Below are 19119 nucleotides of genomic sequence, written 5' to 3'. Positions count from 1 at the left end.
CGAGGAACACTTATTCATACAATCTACAGGAGACCCTCTACGTATGAGTTGTGGGAATTCAGGTGAAACAAAATGTTATCTCAAAATGTGAGCTTCGAAGTAAGAGGGAGGGATTTATTTATGGTATCCGTGTGGGTTGGGGGAAGGAAGCTGGTATGGGACAATGCAATACAGAAATGTTGAGTTGAAAACCAGCCTAGAAAAGACAGTTGTGGTTTACAGAGGGCAGAGTATTTTTCTGTCCCTTGGATCTGGCACACTGAATTAGCACCTCAATGGCAAAGAAAAGGACAATACTGGCAAAAGGGACAAAACCTAGATGTGATCGCTGCTTTGGAGTGAGGAGCCATGTGATGTTGCACTCTATATGATTTTATAAAAATATGCTAATGAGTGTGAATATAATGTAACTGGAATATGCTTCATGCAAAAGGTCTCTTGTAAGGTATCATTACAAAGCTTATAATCTATTGAGTGTGGTCATCCTATTTGTATACATGTATCCCTCTTGTATCTGAAACTAGAAATATGAAGTATAATTCTGAAGTCCTATTGTAGTTATGCAAAGTGTGAGCCATTAATGGTGGTTTGGAATCTTAATGGCTCCCATTAACCAGGACAATTAGTCTCTAAGGTGCCACAAGTACTCCTTTTCTGTTTTACTTGTAAGTCTTCCTGTATACCTGTGTGCTGGCAAGTGGGTAATGAAGTCTTACAGTGACATGTGATCATGTCACCTGAACTGAACATGTTTAACCTGGTGCTTTTCCATTGAGAAGGAGGAGTGGGAACCCAGAGGGACAAAGGATTCGTGCCTTATGCAAAAGATATATAAGTGGGTGGAACAGCACAAAGGGAGGCAGTCATCATGAGAAATCCCCTAGCTACAACCTAAGCTGGAACAAGGGCTGTACCAGTGGAAAGGATTGTGCCCAGACTAGGAAGGCATCCAGTCTGTGAAAGAAACTTATTGAAACATCTCTGAGGGTGAGGTTTTACCTGTATTCATTTTTATTACTGTACTAGACTTAGACTTGGGTTTTTTATTTTATTTTGCTTGGTAATTCACTTTCTTGTCTGTCACTACTTGGAACCACTTAAATCCTATTTTCTGTATTTAATAAAATCACTTTTTACTTATTAACTGACCCAGAGTATGTATTAATACGTGGAGGGTGGGGCAAACAGCTGTGTATACCTCTATTAGCGTTAGAGGGCGAACAATTTATGAGTTTACCCTGTGTAAAACGGATTTACTTGGGGTTAGGGGAGGTGGTTCAGACCTGGGTCTGGGTTTGCAGCAGGCTAGCAGGTCTGGCTCAAACCAGGCAGGGCACTGAAGTCGTAAGCTGCCAGGCCAGGAAAGCAGGAGCAGAAGTAGTCTTGGCACATCAGGTGGCAGCCCCCAAGGGGGTTTCTGTGATCCAACCCGTCACAAGCCAGACAATTATACAATTTGTTCTGCTTAACAATATTTTTAGCAATATTGTCCAGAAGCGTGTCTGTTGGGTTTTTTGTACTGTATTGTATGTGATGCTTTATAGGTTTTTAATGAGTTGTCATTAAAAGTAAACTTTTATTGTCACCTGTCACACATTGATATGAGACCTCCATTATTTCCTGTTTTCTCTGAGGGCATTGTCTGATGGTTGTAGATAAACGTTTTGTTCTCAGTGGTAGCCACTAAAAAGAAACCTCCTTACCCTGGAAAGCTTATGAGCTAAGTCAGGACAAGAAAAAGAAAGGAACAAAAGGATTTATGGGTAAGGGAGGTCATGTGTTACGGTAAGGTATATGGCTGATGAAGTTAGTGATGCATGTATATTGAGTGTTTTACAGATCTTTGGGGAGAGAGACATTCTTAGTTGGGGGAACACTAACATTTATATTTTTTATTGTATTATCTCAATTTTATCTAATATACCTTATATTTTAATTGACACTGAATTTGATTATGGCAAGAGTTTATATTGGGGGGGGGAAATCAATGGTCGTTAATAAAGAACCCTGAACTGTGACATTTATAGTTGGAAATACAGGTAACAAAATGAACTTTCAGACAAGGTATGTGAACTGCAGGGCCTGTCACCCACTAGGGACTGCAGAGATTCTCAGAGCCTAAAGACTTTTAGGGTGTTAAGCATTGTTACAGCATGGCTCACCATAGAGGTTATTGAGGCAGATGTATATTGGAATCATTCACCTATTATTGAAGATTACTATAAGTATCTTGTATAATTTAGTTGTCATTCAGAGGCATGAGAATTCAGTAATAGTCTGTGTATACCATATGATGCAGAATAACATTTATGATGATTTTAATAACTTCACTTGTGGTGTCTGTGCAGTGGACCTACAAACTTATTACAGGTCACTAAAGACGGGGAGTGGCATTGGCGTAGGGAAAAATGACATTTATGGCTGGTTTAGGTGTATTTCTTCACACTTGGTGGTGATAATAGTAGTTGCAATATACCCATCATTTACCATTGGTTACCATACGGTGGTGTACAAGATACATTTATTTCCTTTTCCACAATAGAGGGATACCGCAGTATCTGAGATGCCATTATGTCTTACCTATTGCTAAATGTTGGCCATTTCACCAATGTACATCACACTTTTGGAACAATTGTAGGGAATTTCTAAAGATTCTTATTCCTTATTAAATGTCCTTTTACTTTATAGCAAGCTTACTTTCCTTTTAAATACTACCAGGGTATATTTCTGCTTTCAGACTCTTTTTTATTCACCATTTGCTTGAGGCATTTTGCAAAGCACTCCCATGTTCTAAACTTTATAGCAGTGTCAGAAATGTTCAAGAGTGAGAATTAAACTGGAAAAATGTTTAGCAAAATAAAACTCACTCTTCACTGATGGTAAGCTGTTACAAAGTATCTGAATATTTTTTAATATCTATAAACCTAAAGTAAAGTTTAGTCTTGTCCAAAAACATTAGACTCCGATCTATAAAAAAGAACGTATAGGTTTAACATCTGGATGACTCAGGATGTTCTGTTTATTTGCAGAAATATAGCATGGATACTAACTCATTCTCATATACTGCAGGATTTTTTGCACTGTTCTGAAATTGTAGACACGTCTTGCAGTGCTCCTTTAATAGGTATGGTTAAAGTATTCACAGAATTAGAAGAGGGCTGTGGTTACTAGGATAACTGTAAATGTCTCCGTTGGCTTATATGCAGCCATTGACCATTCTGATTTTTTTGCCCTTTTTGTAACTTTCAGATAAAGATGGAATATTCTTGTTTCTCTCTAGTTTCCTAAAGAGTTCCTTAGCATCGTAAAATAGCTTTTAATATTCTAGACCCAATAAAGCAAGTATGGGGTGAATGCATATAGATAATATGTGGAGAAACTAAAAAAAACCAAGATTTGATTTGCATTCTCTATAATTCTTATATTGCTTCAAGAAAAAAATTAGAAGTGACTCATGATTTTCAGCTCCAGGAGAAAGAAGGCATTCATCTTCCTTTCTTCTGTCCCAGTAAAAAAAAACCTTTCTTAGATACTATTTTCTAGTTCTAATGGTATCTCCATAGATCTTAGGAGTTAGGGTCTTCAGGTTGTTTGTTTTCATTGAAGGACCCAGAAGGTTTAAACTTTATATTCCACAACCCCTTAACAAAATGGATCAGAACTAGTATTAGAGTCATAAAAGGGGTCCCTTGTCCCTTACGAATAACTAGCCAATTTGAATATGCTTACTGTCTTCTGTGCAGAAAGGAAATTATCCTTAGATCTGCAGGGCAGTCCCTTGGTCATGCCCTTACAGGGTTTTCCATACATTAGTAAGTAGACATGAGCAACTCAGATATTGCTTTTGGATGTCTATTTCTTAATTCAGTGATTTGAGGAGAGACTGTTTACTACTCCATGGTTTTTAAATGGGCAAAACTGTTTCTCTACAGAGCCTGTTAATCTCAGATTGTAGTGGGAGGAAAATAATTATTCTGTTACTTGTAAATTGCTTTTCTGTGAGTCTCTCTTGATCTGAAATGCCATACCCAGCTTCCAGTGATGAATGCATCTTCTGTCGTGTACGTAGTAGAGAGAGTTTTATAGTTTAATTGCAGTGGTAGATTTAGTTACCTCTAGGAGGGGACACCAAATTCCATGTAATGGAAGGATCTAGCTACATATTGGGGTGGGGGGGACCTCTCAAAAATGCATCTTACAAGTAAGGTGAAAGCTTTTTTGAGTACAGTGCTAAATTTTGTAGCAGACAGAATTTCATGTGATTGAGAGGCCTGTGGAAATGCAGTATTTGTATTGGCTGGGTTTCAGCTAATAAAATTTCCTAGGATGATTGGAGAGCACGAAATTCTTCCTTTGTCTATTTTTTTGGTGTCAGAGACTTCTGTCCCTAAAGAATAGCTTCTGTAGTATAAAATTTGAATGTAAAGACTGAAATTGCATATTATATTTTTTCCTTTAGAAGTAAAGAAAGTGGTGTGGGTGTGCCTCTGCAGTCAGAATGCAGTGGTAATGATTTGTTGGCATTTGTAGCAGTATTGGAAATAGTCAAAAGGTGCTACTGCAGATGATTTTGCTTAATAGAATTTATAAGTCCTCCTTGTGGGGGAGGGAGGTGGAGATGTTTATCAGCTGTGATGTAATTCTTTTTAGATTCTGAGCTCATAAAGCCTGCTCTAGTCTCTAGGAATCACTTTTTGTTAGGAGCCGCTGCCTACAGGTTCTATGAATGCAAGCAAACAAAACATTGTGATGCTAGAATTGTCAAATAGATTAGGCTGATTAACGTTATTCTAATAAAGACTTAGTGAAATAGATTTGCTATGCTTAAGGACATTACTGGATTTACTCACTTTGCCTTTAAACAAATCATTTTATTTAGAATTTTGTCGCAACGTGTCACTCAGTACAGAAGTCATTGTCTGGCTTCCTGGGGCCTATGTGGCATATTAATTCTCAAGGAAATTAGCCTTAACACTGTCTAAGTGTGCAGTGCTAATAAGTTGCTCTGAGAACAAACTGTTCTAAGTCTTGTTCACCTTTTTATGGAATTAGGTTCCTTTTGTTTACATTTTTTGAAGTTAGTGTTGCATCCTCTGCATCCTCTAAATTTGTCTATTTTCCCAGCCTACTCAGTGAAAGCTGAGAAGTTTTAAGTTTTGCAGTTCTTACCAAAACCAAACAAACAGTGTTGCGTCCCTGCAAGCACAAGAACTGGAAATATTGCTAACCTTCTGGCTCTCTGAGAAGAAGATACAATGTACATAATACAGGTTAACCACATAAAGAATAGGTTTTAAAATTGGCTTGCTTGAAAGCCTGCAGGGATCTCTCCTGATTTGCCTGTCTCAGCAATCTTGTCTTCCTGCATCTACTTACAGCTGTGTACGTTTGTATGTTCAAATCTTGCCTCCTAGGTACATCTACACTTACAGCAGTGTGCAGAGTAGAGACACTGCATACCTGCCTAGAACTGCTATAAATAGTGTAGACGGTGATGCATGGCTTAGGTGAGTAGTATTATCTGAACCCCCACATTTATAGGGTTGCCAGGTTATGGTTTTTGACCGGACTGCCCAGTGAAAAGGGCCCTTGGTGGTGCCGACTTAGCTGTTAAAAGTCCGATCAGTGGCACAGTGGGGCCCAGAGCTAAGGCAGGCTCCTTGCCTGCCTTAGCTCCGTGCAGCTCCCAGAAGTGGCTGCCAGGTTCTTGCGGCCCTTAGGTTCATGCGCAGCCAGGGAGGCTCCACACACTCCCCACTCCTGAGTGCTGGCTCCACAGCTCCCATTGGCCAGGAACCGTGGCCAATGGGAGCCAAAGGGGTGGTGCCTGCGGGTGGGCGTGCTGCATGTGGAGACTCTCTGGCCACCCATGCACCTAGGGACCTCAGGAACCTGGCAGCCACTTCCTGGGAGCCACGGTAAGCACTGCTGGGACCTCACACCTGCTCCTACAGCCCAACCCCCCAACCTCTCATTTCTGGCCCCAGCCCGGAGGGAAGGGGGGATGGAGCGAGTGGGGGTGGGGCCTCAGAGAAGGGGGGGGGCCTCTGGGAAAGCGCGGGGCAGGGGTGTTCAGTTTTGTGCCATTAGAAAGTTGGCAACCCTACTCATTTATACCCTACACAACTCTCTGCCCAAGCAGTGCTTCCCGCATCTACACTGCTGTTTTTTAGCAGTATAGTGTCCCACTGCTGGAGACTTACACTACATGTAGCTACACACCTTAGTGAGAAGTGTGGACGCAGCCTGCCTTTCATGATCATATGTAGCTACACATGTAGTGCCCGTACTCTACATACAGCTGTACGTGTAGACATAGCCCTAATGTGCAAAATGTTCCCTCCTACCTCACTTCATTGTAGTATGTTCCAAAGAACTCTAGAAAACTAGCCACCTTAAGACTAGCTAGTGCACAGGTTCTGAGCCTTGGTTAAAATTCTACCCCAGGAGATTCAACCACATAGCTTCCCTCAAAAATAAGATAGTAGCTAAATCATCTGGATTGCATTGAAAATCTCCGCTGAATATCTCTAAAAATTAATAAACTTGGCTTTGATAATTTGATATAGCTTTCATATGTACAAATGACAGCCATTCTGTCATTCCTTATTGGCTCTTTTAGCTTCAACTACATACTGGTCACTTATCTGATGGAAAGAAAATATGCATAAGAATACAACCTTCCCATATGTTAAATGGGAAAATGACATGTCTGCCACTTCTGTTCTCTGGAAATTACAAGGCAGTCTGAAATACATAGGGTTTATCTAGTCATAATAAGACTTAAGTGTAAAATCGGATACCATTTATTTTTCAGTCTTTTGAAATAAGCAGCTAACGTCTGCACACTTAACAGATGGCATTTATATTAATTATTTCTTTAAATACTGATTTGATTTTTTGCTCCAAGACATGAGTACCAGTACATCAGATTTCTGGATTCTCTGCCTTTAGTTCAGGTTTTCACTTTTACAAGTAACAAAAATGGGCAACCACCACCAAGACTATCATTCAGCACTGGTCTAAATGAGTAGCATAATTGTACAGTAGTTCTGAAGCTTTCCCTGAATAGTAGGAGTCCAGAACCCCCTAGATTGGCATCTACATTCTGTTGTTTATATAATACGTAACTTACTGAATTCCGCTGGAAACAATAAATGAGCAGTGAGGAACAGGAGGACATGGAGACTCCTTATGGATGTGACATATAGAACGGCTGTGAGATAAAATCTATATACATATCTATAGCAAAGATTTTTAATGTATTTTTGTTTTGTTTTTTGTTTTAGGCTTATGGTATGTCTGCTTTGCCTCTACACTTGATAAAAGGAACTAGAAGTGCTACTTATGAACGTTTAGAGAACACTGAAGATATTGAAGACGTAGAACAACATATACTAAGGATTAAATCAAAGGTTTGGTGTTGACCTACATTTCAAACTTTTCCATTTATAGTGTTCCTGTTGCTCAGCACTTCATTATGGTATAATGTTTGGGTCATTGCTCATTTTCACAATGTCAGATGGACAGAAGTTAATATTCTCCATTCTTCCAAAGTTAGGTTCTCTCAATTTCCAGTTTCTCTTCCAGATGATGGATTCCTTACATGTGTTGGGACTTGGGTCAAAAGTACTCAGTACGATAGCAGAAAATGCACTATTAACTTGTGCACTAGTGAATGCCTGTTTTTGTTCACAGGGGGTACCTAACAAAAATGACTTGACAGTGTTCATTGTAGGTGCTGAAAAAATAAATCTGTTGTTGATCTCAGAACTAAATAAATATTATACAACAATGAAAAGTATAAACTAAATAAATACTTATTGCAAAGGCCTCTATTTAGATTGAGAGCTGTCACTTAATTTATAGATTATAGTTTTGTGGTTGCACTCATTAGTCACATTCATCTAATCATGTATCCTGGATGTGGCGATGTAAAACTTTTTTTTTGTAGGAAAACAGAACTCTCTAATCCTCTCTTCACCACTCTGTCTCTAAAAGAGGCTATATTTGTAAAGTGGCATTTCCTGTGAACCCATATTCCTTGGTATTTAATGATTGTGGCCAGGATTTTGCCTCCAGTTTTTCTTAATTGCAAGTTTTAGTTACTCCCTGTTACATTTTACATGAAAGTGTTAAATAGAAAGTGATTTCAGCAATGAGAATACTTCAGACTGAAAATTTGTAGCAGCAGACAGGTATGAGACACTTGGTCTTGTGGCAGATTTGATTTTTATTTTTTTGTAAGGCCAGATTCTTGTGGAGTAGAGTTCACATCTCAGTTGACACTATTGTTGGCAATCTCATAAGAAAGACATATGATTCAGTGGGCCTGGAAGTTGAACCACCTTTCTCCCCTATAGGTGGTCCGTCCAGGTCAAAATTGAGGCATGTTGGTGGAACATTTTGGGGTAGCATCTCTTGTATATAAGAGGAGATCTCAATCCTTTAGCTATTAAGAGCACTAAATTTACTGAATCCTTCTAAAGAGACTTCCAGTTTAAACTTCTTAGCAGAAAATGGTAGTTAAAATGGTGTAAAAATTATTAGAGATGCAGCAAAACAGATATCGCAATGTTTAAGGACTCCTTTATTTAAAAAAAAATCTCTGAATGGGAAATGCACGTTTAATGGTTTTTGTATCAAAAATAGGTTTATAGTGACACATTCAATCCTTAAGAATGTTTGCCTTAAGTAACCTATAATTGTAAGACACGGGTTATCTGATGTTAAAATCAGCTTGCTGATTGGTTCATATGTTACCTAATACTTTTTTGTGATTGATTGCTTATAGTATTCATACAACTCATTACTGCACATATGCAACTAAAAAGATTGTATATTTAGCTTGCTTAGCTCCTACACTGTATTAAGTACACTCAGATTTCTTAAAATACTCATGCCCAGCATTTTGAAGGTCAAAGGAGTTAAATGTTCTTGAGAATTTGTCAGATATAGAAATCTCCAAATATGGATTTGACTGTTAGAGGTTGATGAACTCAACTGGTTTATGGAACAATTCTGATCTTTGTGTTTTGGAAATTTTTATGCTGACTGTGTCCTTTAAAGGGTACTGCTCCTGAATGTACTTGAAAAGATGTGAAATATAGCTGACTTTGTATTGACTAGAAGAAAAAATGGAGAGCTGGAAAGAAAGTATTAAAAATAGAAATGAGCTAAAATGAAATTAGTCTCTTACAAACTGGATTTACAGTATTGTATGCAATTCTGACTTCATAGAGCTGCCAGAGCCTGTTATACAGATGTTAAATTTTATTCTTCTTTCATACATTTTTCACAGACTGTTCCATTATTTTCACACCTCCATTTTGATTAACAGTGCAAAGATGGTCGGCCTTTACCAACAAGGGACAGACGGAACCTACAGCAACTTGAAGAGAGGCTAAGGACACTTCGAAGGAGAGAGAGACATCTGGAATTTATTGAGAAAAGCTGTTGGACAAAGTTCTGCGGAGCCATGCGACCTCTAAAAGTAAAAAAGCAAAACAGGGTCTTTCATTTTATGCCTGCTTCACTGTAGAATAACTATTTCTGACTTTTTTTGTTTGTTTTTTTTGCGGCGGAGAAGCAGAGCGGGGCGGTGCATTCAGGGGAGGAGGTGGAGGTGAGCTGGGGCCGGGCGCGGGGCGGGGAGCTGCTGGTGGGGTCTCTGCTCCTACCAAATTTTCGCCGTGGGTGCTCCAGCCCCGGAGCACCCACAGAGTCGGTGCCTAAGGCGCCACTTTTGAAGTCATCAGTGGGGGGAGCAGCCACTCCCACTGTTCCCCCCCTAGCTACGCTACCCTGCCCCTAGGAGCCAGAGGGACCTGCCGGATGCTTCCTGGGAGCTGCCCAAGGTAAGCACTGCTAGGACTCCCCACCTCACCCCCGGCAGGTCCCTCTGGGTCTTAGGGGCAGTGTGGGCACCCACTACGGTGGCCCATGAGACCCTCCTGCCCGGTTCTGGGGGCAGTCAGGGGACGGGGGTAGATGGGGCAGGGGGTCCCAGGGTGCAGGGGGAGCGTCAAGGAACACAGGGGGTTGGATGGGGCAGGAGTCCCGGGGGGCGGGGGCTGGCCATGACCCCCTCGTGGAGTGAGGAGGGAACTGGTTGTTAAGATTTTGGCAGCTCATCACTACATGTATGTGTATAAGCAGCTTCATGGTCAACTCATTCAGCTTCTACTATTGTATGTTCAGTATGTTTCTCTCTCTATGGTAAGTGTTCTAATTACATAAGTATGTGCACTATACCACCTAACTAATGTGTGTTTCAAAAAACTATTGAAATTAATCTTTTGACTCTTATGTTGATTAATATGAAGAAAGCATCGTTAATGTTTTTGTTCAAGCATAAAGACCTGATAAATATGAATTCTATAGCTATATAGAGTCTATATAACTCCCAAATTAAGTGTTTCAGACATCACTGTCCTGCAAAGAGAAAATGGTTCTTACAACAAGATGTTTCTTGGCATCATAAGCCATAGTAAGGAAGAAAAGAACTGAGTCACTGCCTCCATGTTCCAATTTTCTATGCCTTTTCTTGTTGGATACATGGAATCCATGTCTCATCTTTCCAGCTTCTAATTCTCTCTCTTCCCCTAGGCCTGAAGACAGGGAAAAAAAGCAGAAGTTGGGACAAAGGGGCTCACGAGCCCTATTATGTGCACTACCTATGTGAATCTTCTGGGGTGAGATCTGCAGGGAGTATGCCCTGTAGTCTGCCTGCTTGATCGTAGACACTGACTGTGTTCCGTGTTGGTCCTCCTCTGAGGAAACGGGGTGCAGCTTTGTCTCTCTTGGCTTCGGCTGCCAGCTTTAGCTCTGAGGGACTTGTGATTTCTTGTTGGCAGCTGCTACTCCATCTAATTCTCCTTTCCCAGATCTTAGTGTTCTGTCTTCTCTTCGTTCCTGGTCTGATTCCGTGGATCTGTCTGCCTGGTTGTGGAGAGTGGGATCCCCAAATTGCTAGCTATGGTCTTTCCCAATGGCATAAATACAGTAGCTTTGCTTCCATGTGTGCAGGTTTATGGAGAGTGAGGAAAGAATTTCTGTTGGAGCATTCAGTGGGCTGGGTGGGCAGCCTTTCCCTGTTTGGGTATTTGAGCTAGTCCTCGCAAGAGCTTTCCCCCCACAAGCACTCTGGTTGTGTAGCAGTGTTCATAGCAGCTTTTGGAGCAGACCATTTTATTCTGTTCTACACAACCTTCTTTCTTAGCTCTCTGGAGCTGCTTCTCCTCTTCTGTCTGCTGCCATCTCTCCAGAGCCTTCCGTTTAGCACCTAAACATTCTCTGTGGTCTCATGCTGCCTTCTCAAGCTTTGGATATCAAGACTGCTGCCTGTCCTTGAGTTTAGGATGATCCAGATGATTTAGCCACAACTGGAAACCTCAGGATTGAGAGACCTGGACCTTGCTCTGTCATCAGGTTCTAGAGTCTTGTGAGGGCTCGAAAGTCTTATCATCCTTATAAGATACAGATTCTCACTTATGAGTCTCTGCTTTATATCGTGAAATGGGAAGTGCTCTCCTAGCTCTTAAATTTTTTGATCCATAAGGTAGCAGTGATAGCAAGCAGATCAAGAAATATATGCTGTTTGTTGTGCAATTCGTGGTGTCCCTAACCACTAGCTTTGGAAACTTCCAGTCAGTTCCTCCTTGATCATTATAAGCAAAGGAATTCTTGTCAAGTGCATTGCATCTTCAGCCACAGTTCAGGCTCCTTGACCTTACAGGCTTTTATTTTGTGGTGGGAGGGAGGCAGGTTTCCGTTCAGGGTTTTCATCACCTTAAACTTTTATTTAATTTGATTCATTTGTTCTGTTCCAACATTGCCTTTGGCTTCTGAACATCAACCAGATTCACAGCTCCAGACTTTATTGGCTCTCAGGACTCTTCCAGAACATTTTTCTAGGTTTTTAAGGCTTATTGTGGCCCCTTTGTGTGTTACTTGAGTGGATTAGTCCCTAGTTTTTGTTTTATTTTTGTTTTGTTCCATAGAGAGGGATCATCCCTTTCTTCAATCTCTACAGAGAAAGTAAGACCAGCTTATAAAATATAGGGGTCTCATCAAAACTGAATCAATGAAGCTCAGGGTAGATGACTGTCTATGGTAGGAGCTTTTTCTCTTTTCCTATAAATGCTTAATCATTTGCTCCTGGAGGAAATTGTGTGCCACTGCCCAATGCAGAATTTGCGCAGAATTAACTTTCTGTGCAGAATTCCTTTTTTTCTCCACAGAATTGGCACTGCAGAGATGCTGGCCGTCACTAGGGGCCGCTGGACGCTGGGGACCCAGCTACCCAGTTTGCAATGTGCCAGCATTGGTTGGCTGCAGTTCCCAGCATGCACTGAATGAGGGAGACGGCCTGTGGGCCGCAGACCCACAGTGAGCGGAGAGCCCTGCCTGGTGGGGCTGGAGGCCCTGCAGCTCTTCACACTTTGGCTGACGGGCCTGATCCTTATCTGCCCGAGGGCAGGAGCAGGCCCGGGAGACCGGCTGCGCTGGCTCTCACAAAGAGTGAGGAAAGGCAGGGCCACAGTGCCTCCCCCGGTGGGACAGTAACAAAGCTGAGTGGAGCCTGTGGCTGGGAGGAGTGGGTGTGGGTGTCTGGGTTGGGTGGACCCATGCAGCCCCCTTCAGAAGCCCCAAAATAACCCCTCCAGTACCCCCAAAATACCCCCTGAGCTCCCCCACTCTCCCCTTGGCAGTGTCCTCTACTTGGGAGCTTGAAATATGGTAACCTGATGGGAACAAGGTGAAAAATCTAGACTAGACTAAAAGACCAGAAGGGCAGAGTTTTCCCCCAAGGTGTGCCCAGCTGACATGTGTGGCACATGCAGACTCAGGCATCCAACAAAAGGATAACAGAGAAAAAGGAACTGGGTTGTCACAGGGGTTTCTTTAATCTCGACTTCTGGGGGGAAATTTTTTTTATGTCAGACATACTCACTGACAAGTATTTTGAAATAAAATATGAAAATAATTGGAACTGGTGTGATTATATTGTTGTTTTGACAAATAAAATTTGCAGAATTTTAAAATATTTTATGCAGAATTCCCCCAGGAGTAATCATTATGAGCGTACCCACTTGCCTTCTCCAATATAAAATGCTCCCTCACCCTTAAGCTTGTATCAGACTGGAGACATTAAGAGTCATAGAAAACAAAGAGGGGTTATGGTCACAAGGTCAAAAATAAGAGTGAACTTAGCTACTGTCATTTGTTAGAACTCTCAACAAACTGAAGAAACATACCTATTTTATTGTCAGAGCCTTTTTGATATTGGGGATGGGGGGAAGGCTCTGACCCTGGTAAGTAACCATTCTATTTTGCTTTTTCTTCTAAGATGTGTCTCTAAAGATTAAGCATAATTTTAATATTGTAAAGGTGTCCTACCAGGGAAAATAATTTAAAGCATGAGTGGGTTCCTTTTTGTTTGGATTATCTGAGAAAGCTAGAGGCTCTAGAATAACATTTGTTTTCATTCACAATGCAAAATAAGATGTTAGTTTCACAGTAGTTATTTTCACTGAATAACATTTATTCTATATTAAATACTTGATTTGTATTTACAGTATACAATATACATATAATCTTAAGCATTTGTCAGGGGTTTTATAAAATAAAATTTCAATCATTTCACTGGAGATAGTGTGATGTGATTAATTTCTGTAGTGTCCAATGAGTACAGTTCAGAAATTCATCTTTAATTGCTCTAATATATATTTTTCCTCAGTATAAAATACTAAATGTGTATTGTTAATGGATTTTCAGGCTCAGTTTCCCCCAAAATAAGAGCACAGCCAGTCTAGGATGTTATCTAACATTCTGGGGTCTCTTGAGAGAGGTTTAGCAAATACAGTCATTTCCTCCCAAAGGTCTCGGGAACAAAAACAAAGTAAATAGTCCCTTTAATTCATGATGAGAACACAACAGTTCTGTTTTCAGAGCGGAGGAAGATAGTCATTTACCACAAGAAAAAGGCAAATTATCCCCATTCCTCAGGATAGGATAAACGTTTCCCAGAAGAACTCTAGTATCTTGTCTTGTGCCTGTATATACCCCTTGGTTACTTCCATTTATTTCCTGCTCAGGTGGGAGACCACAGTTGACTTCAAATGGCAGCCCATGCTTTCATATCATACCATACAACACACACTCTACATAGGTTGGGGATAATGTCTTTCCCTCATTCCATGAATGAATGACAGAGAGGTTCTGTAGATGGTGCACAGACTTTGCTGTGTTGTAAACCTTCAATTACATGTTTGTTTAGTAGAGGAAATTCAAAAGACGTTTGCAATCTAGTTTATATTTACTTTATTCTATTTACCATAGTACCTGTAGATTTAGCAATTAGGGATGCTGTTTTACAAAAGTTTATCCAGTCGGTGGTGGTGATCACTCAGTCGAGGATGATCTCTTTCACAGGTTTTATTTTTTATGGGTCCTTTGGTGACTGAGGAGTCTGATTCTGGAGCCACAGGCTCATTGGCAAGGTGTTGCAGGTGGTGTTGGAAGTCAGAGTTGGGCTGCGATTGCTGCATGACAGTTCTGTCCTTTTCTGGTGTTTTTCTGTGACCAGGGCAAGGCGATTTTCCTCAAAAGTGGGCATTTACTCTCTGACAGGTCTTAGCTAGTTATCCCTATCTTGGGCTGATTGTTTTCCAGTGAGTGGTGTTGATGCCACATATATCTTGGTGTTTATCTTAAGAGTGTCTTTAAAGTAATGAGGAGTCTGATGGCTTAAAGACTAAAGATTAACAGATTTATTTGGGCATAAACTTTCGTGGGTAAAAAGCCCCACTTCTTCTTTAAGGTGTCACCGGACTCCTTGTTGTTTTTGTGGAATACAGACTAACACAGCTACCTGTCTGATACTTATCTTTAAAGTGTTTCTTTTGGCCTCCCTGTTTCTTTTCTCCTTTGGTGAGTTGGGCATACAACAGTTGTTTTGGTAAGCATTCATCAGGCATGCGCACACAGTGCCTGCTCCACCTTAGCTGATGCTAGATAATCAGGGCCTCAACACTGAAGATGTTGGCCTCTGTGAGGACACTGACATTAGTGTGGCAATCCTCCCACTGTATGTTGAGGATCTTCAGAAGAAAGAGCTGGTGCTGGCGTTCCAGGCTTTTCAGATGTTTTTTATCAGTCACCCAAGTCTCACAGCTGTAGAAAAGAGTTGGAATTACCACTGCTTTATAAACAACGTCTGTTGTGTTTTCTGATGTCTTGATTGTTGAACACTTGGCAAAACAATCTGCCAAAGGCAAAGCTGGTACAGCGGATTCTGTGCTGAATCTTGACATCTATGTCTGCCCTCTGTGAGAGATGGCTGGCAAGATAGGCAAAGTATTCTACATTTTTCATTTCTTCTCTGTCAATGTAAATCTTCCTTGCTGGGTCTGATGATTGACCGGGAGCTGGCTGGTGAAGAACTTCTGCTTTACCAATGTTCAGGTTGAAGGTTGCTGTCCATCCTGTATTGGATGTGGTAGACAGTCTTGGGTTAATGTTTTCATAGCTCCTGAGAAAAGGGTGGGTGCCAGTACACAAGCCTTGTTTCACACTAGTTTGGATGACAAAGGGCTCAGAAGTAGAGCCACTGCACAGGGAGGAGGCAGTCACCTGGTCATGGAGGAGTCTTATGATGGTGATAAATTTGCTTCGCCAACCAAACTTTAACATGATTTTCCACAGAGCTTCACGGTTGATAGTCAGATTTTGGTCAGATCGATAAAGGCCATATATAGCACCTGGTGGTGCTCTTGACACCTGGTGGTCGTGGTAACATTTTTCCTGGATCTCCCTAGCTGTGAAAAACATGTCAGTGGTGCCACGTGATGTTCTGAAGCCACTCTGGGAATATTTTCTCCGCAAGAGATATTGAAGATACTGAAGATTGAAGTCTTTGGATATGGTATTGCTATCTGTGTGATTTGGATTGCTTTCTATGTTTTGGTGCAATCCTGATGAATATGACTGAGGGCAGGAGCAGGACCGGGAGACCGGGATGAATATGACTGACCTCGCCACGCGGTGGTGAGTCCGGCAATCATTGGCTTCTCTCATGACATGGGTGATTTGGACATTTCTTAGATCCCGTGTTCCTACAATGACATAGTCTTAGGAGGTGCCATTGTTTTGAATGGGGGTGTTGCCAAGTTGTTTTGTACTTATTGCTTTGTCTGAAGATTGTGTTTGTGATTGCATGGTCGTGTTTGTGCATTTGCCAAGTGAAAGGATGCCACTGGAATTGGTCTTGCCTACTCCTTCCCTCCCAATGATGCTAGTCCATACGTTAGAATCTTGGCCAACTTTTGCGTTGAAGTCCCCTGAGAGGATTATTTTATTTGCTTTTTTGAATAGATGCCAGAATTTTTATTAAGGTGTAGAAGGATTCTTTCTGCTCTTCTTCAGCATCAAGTGTTGGTGCATGTGTAATGATGATGTTGGCAAATGACTTATTGACCAACTGGATGTAGAGGGTTATAAGGTGCTCATTGATGCAGATGGGGAGCTCAGTTAGGTGGTTGACTAGAAGGCTCTTGATTGCAAAGCCAACACCGTGTATCTGCCTGTCACTTGCTGGTTTTTCTTTCCAGAAGAAAGTGTAAACACTGCCCTCTTCCCTAAAGTGGCCTTCATCTGCACTTCTTGTCTTGCTGAGAGCAGCAATGTCAGTGTTGTACTTAAGAGTTCTCAGGCGACAATTGCCGTTCTGCGTTTGGGTCTTTCACTTTTTTGAGTTATCTAGGAGGGTACGGACATTCGAAGTTGCAAGAAACATTTTTATTTTTCAACCTCATTGGGAGTGATCCCTCTGGACGTAGTTATCCAGTCAGGTATGATGAGAGAGCCTATGTTTTTGGGGCACCTTTTCTAGCCCCTTCCGTATATGAGGTGAGCAGAGGGGTTCCTAAAAAGGCTTGCTCAGTCATGACTGCTGCTGCCAAAAATGCACCCCATCTCAATCCAGGGGCACATGACAACCATCTTGCGGTCACCACCAGCAAGTGGGTCTGTGAGCAGGGACTCGTGATCACTTCACCTGTCCCATCGCCACTCGTCCATCACCAGAGGACTTTTATGGATGGAGGAGGGGATAAAGTTCTTCCTGCTCAAATAAATTGGTTAGTCTCTAAGGTGCCACAAGTACTCCTCTTCTGTACTGAGGAAACCCTGCTGCTGGTCTTAAACAGACCCACACATATATCAAAAGCAACCCAGCTGACCTTTAGTATTGCAGTGGAGTATAGGGTAGGGTAAGGGACAGTTTCTCAGATAACCAGATTCTAACCTATTTCGAGCTTTTAAAAATCACAAAATGCAGCAGACTTTATACTTTTAGTTTTGTTATATATTTCTTCTCTCTTTTAATCCACATTAAACTATATTATTTTCATGCTGTGGCTTTTAAATACTTCTGTACAAATTTTTACACTTCGTAGTATTGCATACTCAAGTTGCTGATGGATTTTGCATCTTCCTTGGTCAGACAACATTTTATTTTTTGTAGCATTGTTGGCAAATTATAGCGTAAGAGAACCCTTTACAACTGTTGCTTTCTTGGTACGTGTGACATGATATGTAAATCCTGAGAATGCGTCCACAGCAGGCCTGTCAGCTCCACCCTGTTACATCTGCAGTAGGCACCAGACTTGGAGTAGGTGGGTTAAGTGGAGAGCCCAGCTCAGTGAGGGGCTGACTGGCGGGAGAAGAGAAGTCCAGCTGTCACTCTACAAGCAGCCTGGCTGGAGCAGAGAGCTGCTTGAGAGACTTCTGCTTGCCAGAGACTCCCTGTGGGAAGGTAGGCTTGGTGTGGGACTGATTGGCTTGTCACTAATGATATATCTGATTGGAGCTGAGTAAGTTTGCTGCAGATGGTGCTGTGCCTGAAGGGGATGACAACTTAAGATCTTTTGTTTCCTTATGCAGAAGTGGGGACCTAGTGCTGGTTTTCGCAAGTCCATAAGTGACCAGGTCATATCTCACCAGTGTAATGTTGAGATATTTTGTATGTAGTTGAACAAAGTGACTAGGATTTGTATGACTCCGTTGCAGTAAGTAATGTGATGAACAAGTTGTTAGAGAAAAGGGCAAGATGCAATTAACTAGGAAAGAGATGGAAATAGTGACGGATACTATAGCTAAAGTTAGACTATTTGATGATAAAAAGTAATTTCAATAGTTGAATTTTTCTGTGATTAAAGACCTGTTACAGGATCATAAACTTTATGCTTAAATTCCGTATTTTAAAATGGAATTTTGTTTTATGGATGTCATAGTCTCCTGGGAACCTGGGAGTGAAAGTCTGCTTATTTTTTAAATAAACAAATAGTTCATGGATTAAGATTCACTAGCTTTATTTTTAACTTGTGTGAAGGGATACCGGTTTTTGTTCTTGTTATTTTCCTAAAAATGTGTGCTGCTTGAAGGAGTGTTCCATGTGCTTGTTCCATTTTCTTTAATGGGGCAGAGGTTGCAAAAAGTCCTGACTTCCTCTGCAGGCCCAAGGATGCTCCATTTTTCTATTCATTTTTCCCATCCTCAAGATCATTGAATTGTGGGATGGTGGTGGTTCTAGAACAGAGGTGGGCAAACTACAGCCCGCGGGCCTCATCCGGCTCGCAGGACCGTCCTGCCCAGCCCCGGAGCTCCTGGCCCGGGAGGCTGTCTCCCCTCCCCCACAGCCATGCCGCCATGCGGTGCAATGCTCTGGGTGGTGGGGCTGCAGAGCCCGGCCTGACCTGGTGCTCTGCACTGCGTGGCTGCCTCTCCTGGTGCAGCCGCGTTGCCAGCCACCGGCACTCCAGGCAGCGTGGTAAGGGGGCAGGGAGTGGGGGGGGGGGGCAGTTGGATAGAGGACAGAGGAGTTCGGGTGGTGGATAGGGGTTGGGACAGTCAGAGGGCGGGAAATGGGGGTTGAATGGGGGCAGGGGTCCGGGGGGGGCAGTCAGGAAGGAGAGGAGGGGTTGGATGGGGCAGCGGGGGGCAGTTAGGGGCATGGGGTCTGGGGGTGGGCAGGGGACCGATAGCGGGGGGGGGGGGGGGGGATGGGGCAGCCTACCCTAACCGGCCCTCTATACAATTTCAGAAACCCGATGCGGC

The 19119-nt window shown here is 42.0% G+C and overlaps 1 protein-coding gene across 1 annotated transcript in view; it reads left to right on the top strand.

Annotated features, from left to right (window-relative positions):
• LMBRD1 (LMBR1 domain containing 1) overlaps positions 1 to 19119 on the top strand; it is a 230220-nt gene that overhangs the window by 125508 nt on the left and 85593 nt on the right. The window contains exons 8-9 of the mRNA XM_074946845.1: positions 7290 to 7415; positions 9341 to 9493. Coding sequence (XP_074802946.1) covers positions 7290 to 7415; positions 9341 to 9493 — 279 coding nt within the window. The remainder of the gene's footprint in view (positions 1 to 7289; positions 7416 to 9340; positions 9494 to 19119) is intronic.

The sequence above is a fragment of the Natator depressus genome, chromosome 3 (assembly GCF_965152275.1).
Source record: "Natator depressus isolate rNatDep1 chromosome 3, rNatDep2.hap1, whole genome shotgun sequence".
Lineage (NCBI taxonomy): Eukaryota > Metazoa > Chordata > Testudines > Cheloniidae > Natator > Natator depressus.
Note: the sequence above shows the minus strand (reverse complement) of the source record. Positions and strands in the feature narration are given on the sequence as shown.